The sequence below is a fragment of the Saprolegnia diclina genome, assembly GCF_000281045.1.
Source record: "Saprolegnia diclina VS20 unplaced genomic scaffold supercont1.19, whole genome shotgun sequence".
Taxonomy (NCBI): Eukaryota; Oomycota; class Saprolegniomycetes; order Saprolegniales; family Saprolegniaceae; genus Saprolegnia; species Saprolegnia diclina.
In genome coordinates, this window is record NW_008246086.1 from 514,430 (window position 1) to 517,908 (window position 3,479).

The window sequence follows — 3,479 nt, forward strand, 5'->3', positions numbered from 1 at the left end:
CGTACGACTACACGTGGGTCTTTGTCGCGTTTGGTCCGTTCATGCTCTATCTTCTTTGCTGCTCCGGCGCCGGATGTATCGACTTGTGCAACCATTGCTACAAGTCGTGCGCGAAGTGCATAGCGGTCAAGCGGCTCGAGCGAGCAAAGCGGCAGCGCAAACGTGACGCGCAAGCCGCGCAGGCGCGGGCCGAGGCTGCGATATCACAAGCCGTGATCGTCTCCGAGATCCCCGCCATGTACGTAACCCAAGCGACGCCCTCTGAGGCACGAGCTGGTCGTTGACGATCGTTGCGGAATGGCGCAGTGATAGCGGTGGCTCGAGGACCCATCATACGATACCCAGGACAGACCTTTGTGCACAGATCTAGTAGCCGGAGCCCAAGGCGACAATCCATGTAAAAAAGCGTCATATTGTACATCGTCATCCCAGGGCTTTAGGTTGTTACACTACATCGCTGCGCAGGAATATAGCTTGCTTGTCCTCGAGATGCGGTCACTCGTCTGCTGTGAACACCAGAAGATTGACCCTTTCCGACATGTTCAGGAATCGGCGAACCTTCCATACGTGTTGCATCCAAACAGAAGTCGCATCATCTGATTGGGCGAGAGGGACATATATGGGCCATAAATCGCTGCTTGCTATTGGTGGAACCTTAATAGTGTGACGCATGACGCAGGCAACGTGTCCAGCCGGGAAGCGCGCCGCGGCTCTTGCTCACGTGCTCAGCGCGTCGCAGTCATCAGTTCCGACCAAACCTGTGCTCGAATCTTGCATGATGATTGTGCAAAGCTTTATATATTGACTGATGAATACGATATATGACTATGGTAGCTTATAATGTGCTTTGCAGGCGTTGTGCATCTCGATCTGCGGGATAGATCCAACCACATCTTCTCGCACACGGCGGGTATGATTGCTTGCCTACCTTCGCGACGACAAGATGAGGACACGTCCCGTCGCATGCCTTCTTGCACGCTCGGTCCAATCGGTACCACGTGTAGAGGCCGACTTCGCACGTGGCGGCCAACCTGTCGAGTTGTTGAGGGTGACTTGACGCCGGGGCATGTTCTTGTCATCGCGCTTGCGCTTCTTGCACCGAGTCGTCGGGGGAAGTACTTGTGTGTTGCAAGTAGTCGCGCGGTTTACTTCAACGTCGATGAGTTGACTTGACTGCATGTGAGCCACATCGCAGAGACCCAGATCCACAGAGCCTTGGTCTGGTGGACGCTGAGCGCGCTGTACAGCAGCAGTATCAAGCGCAGCCGGTTGGGAGCTGACAGTGGATGAAAAGCCCTTGCGCGCCGTTCGCATCGTTGTCAAGGCGTCGCGGATGCCGCCGAAAGAGGTGCGACTTGGATGCGAGACGACGGCGATCGCGCGGGGCGTACGGGCAGTACACCGTGTGCTGCCGGCGGATCCCGCAGAGGATGCAGACCGGAACTCCATTCGGTGCTACGACCCGAGTCTTCGGGCCCGGTCGATCCGCTCGGACTCGCGCTCGGACCTTGCGCGTGCGCTCTTCCATCTCTCTGTGGCTCTGAGGCACAGGAGACTCTCGCCAGGAAATTAGAAGTCGCGTCCAATGAATGTGCAGCAACCGGAAGTCTCCGCCAGTCATATTGAGTATATCATTTCTTAGCTATTTGATTGGTAAAAAAAGGCTCAGAGGGGTAGGTCTAGAGTTTGTCGGGTTGCAATTACTTGGTTCATACAAATTTTAAGTTTAATTTATGGATAAGGCCCTTGTCGTGCTACCAGCCACGAGAGCGCAGTGCTGGTGTGTACCAGCTAAAACACACAACGAATGCCCGGTTTCCCAGTGGCTTCCTTCCTTCTCTTTTCTCTCGCGCCATGTCCATAAAATTTTAGATTGCAACATTTATGGTGCATTCGCCCAGGAATCGTTGTGCGTCTCTGCGCCAGCGAATTTTCAACCGAACAGCTTGGTACCATAGATCGCGCAGACGCTGCACGTTGAGTTGTCGACCTTGACAATGATGGTGCGCGCGGTGCGTCGTCATCGCGATGAGACATGCGTCTATCTCGTAGAAAGACCCGTGTCCGATCTATTTTTCGTCCTGCTGAATCGGAGAAAGAGGAATGATGGGCGGGCATGTTGTTGTTTAACAGCAAAACCAGCACACTCACTTTTCAAACCGCAACCATGACGACGCACCACCTCCTTTTAACGCTGCTGCTGCTTCTCACCACAGCCTGCCACGCGGCTACAAGCTCGCCGACACCGATGCCGACTCTCTCGGCCTGCCAAGAGTGTGCCAACACTGGTCGGTGCCTCACCGCCGGCTCGGTCGGCGACGCTGGCAAATACTGCGGCATCTTCTTTCTCAACACAACAGCAAAGGCGTCGGGGCCGTGTTGCTGCTCCGTCGCGCAGATTTGCCCACCACCTGGCCAAGACACGGCATGTGCGTGCGCCAGCGTCAAGTCGGCCGCGCCCTACGTGCCATCGTACGACTACAGCTGGGTCTACATCCTTGTGTCGTCGGTGGCGCCATTCCTCCTCTTTTTCCCTGGCTTATGGATTTGGAACGCAGTCGACTCGTGCATTTCTCGGTGCCGGGAGCGCCGGGAGAAGCAAAAGCGTCAAAAGGCCGCTCGTCAGCGCGAGGCCGACGTACAAGCTGCGCGGGAACGTCGGGAAGCGGCTGCTCGGCAACTCGTGATCGTCACCAAGGTGCCCGCCACGCACTACGTCGCGTATGCAACGCCCGTGTATCCGAAATAAGAGGTTGACGCCTTGTGTGTATTCCTTGCATAGTACCATTCGCTATGTACCTCAACCCCAGTACTTCCTAACAGTTTTGCCATGTTCGGTCTCCCGCTTTGTTCATGGGTTGACAACGTGGCGTCACTTGGTCAAGATTCAATCGCTCTTCAATTGAATCTTATACAATCGCTGGCACCAGATGCTGCCACGTAAAGAAAGAATGATGGTCTCGTGCATCCCACACCGGCGCACCATGCAGCCGCGCACAACGGGCAGACTAAGGTTTGAAGCATCTACCTGGTGCTTGGTCTGCACATTTTTTGGAGATCGCAGTGCCCGTTGTCGCTCCATATTTTCCAAGGGAATAAATTTATATTTACCTACGAAATGAACCGACAAGTATATTTCTTCTGGCGAGTCGATGCCACTCGGTCACCCTCCATACATGCTTCTCCTTATTTTGCTTCTTCCTCTGGACGGCTCCATCCGTATCGTCGCACATACTAGTACCAGTACGCGCCAAGGGCACATATGCGTCCATAAAGATGACATTAATGTACATATGGGTGTGTACTCTTGGTACGAACCAGCTAGACTAGACTATATATTTACGCGCACTAGTAATAGGTGGCGTTCTTGCTGCGGGCATCTCGACCGCTTCACTGTGCCATGGCGCGCCGCTTGAGGCTTGGCGTGCTTGCTCGTCGCGGGCGGCCGCTCGTGCTGCCCGTTCTCGTGCGCGACGCTC

General features: G+C 54.9%; 1 protein-coding gene across 1 annotated transcript; it reads left to right on the forward strand.

Annotated features, from left to right (window-relative positions):
* Positions 1-2,083: 2,083 nt before the first annotated feature.
* On the forward strand, positions 2,084-3,003 carry SDRG_06955 (hypothetical protein). The gene has a single exon (XM_008612768.1). It carries the CDS (start codon positions 2,117-2,119, stop codon positions 2,747-2,749), a length of 633 nt encoding a protein of 210 aa, XP_008610990.1. The 5' UTR covers positions 2,084-2,116; the 3' UTR covers positions 2,750-3,003.
* The last annotated feature ends 476 nt before the right edge of the window (positions 3,004-3,479 follow it).

Excerpts from the sequence above, each read along its gene's own strand:
- SDRG_06955 (XM_008612768.1), top strand. The coding sequence starts at position 2,117 with ATGTTGTTGTTTAACAGCAAAACCAGCACACTCACTTTTCAAACCGCA.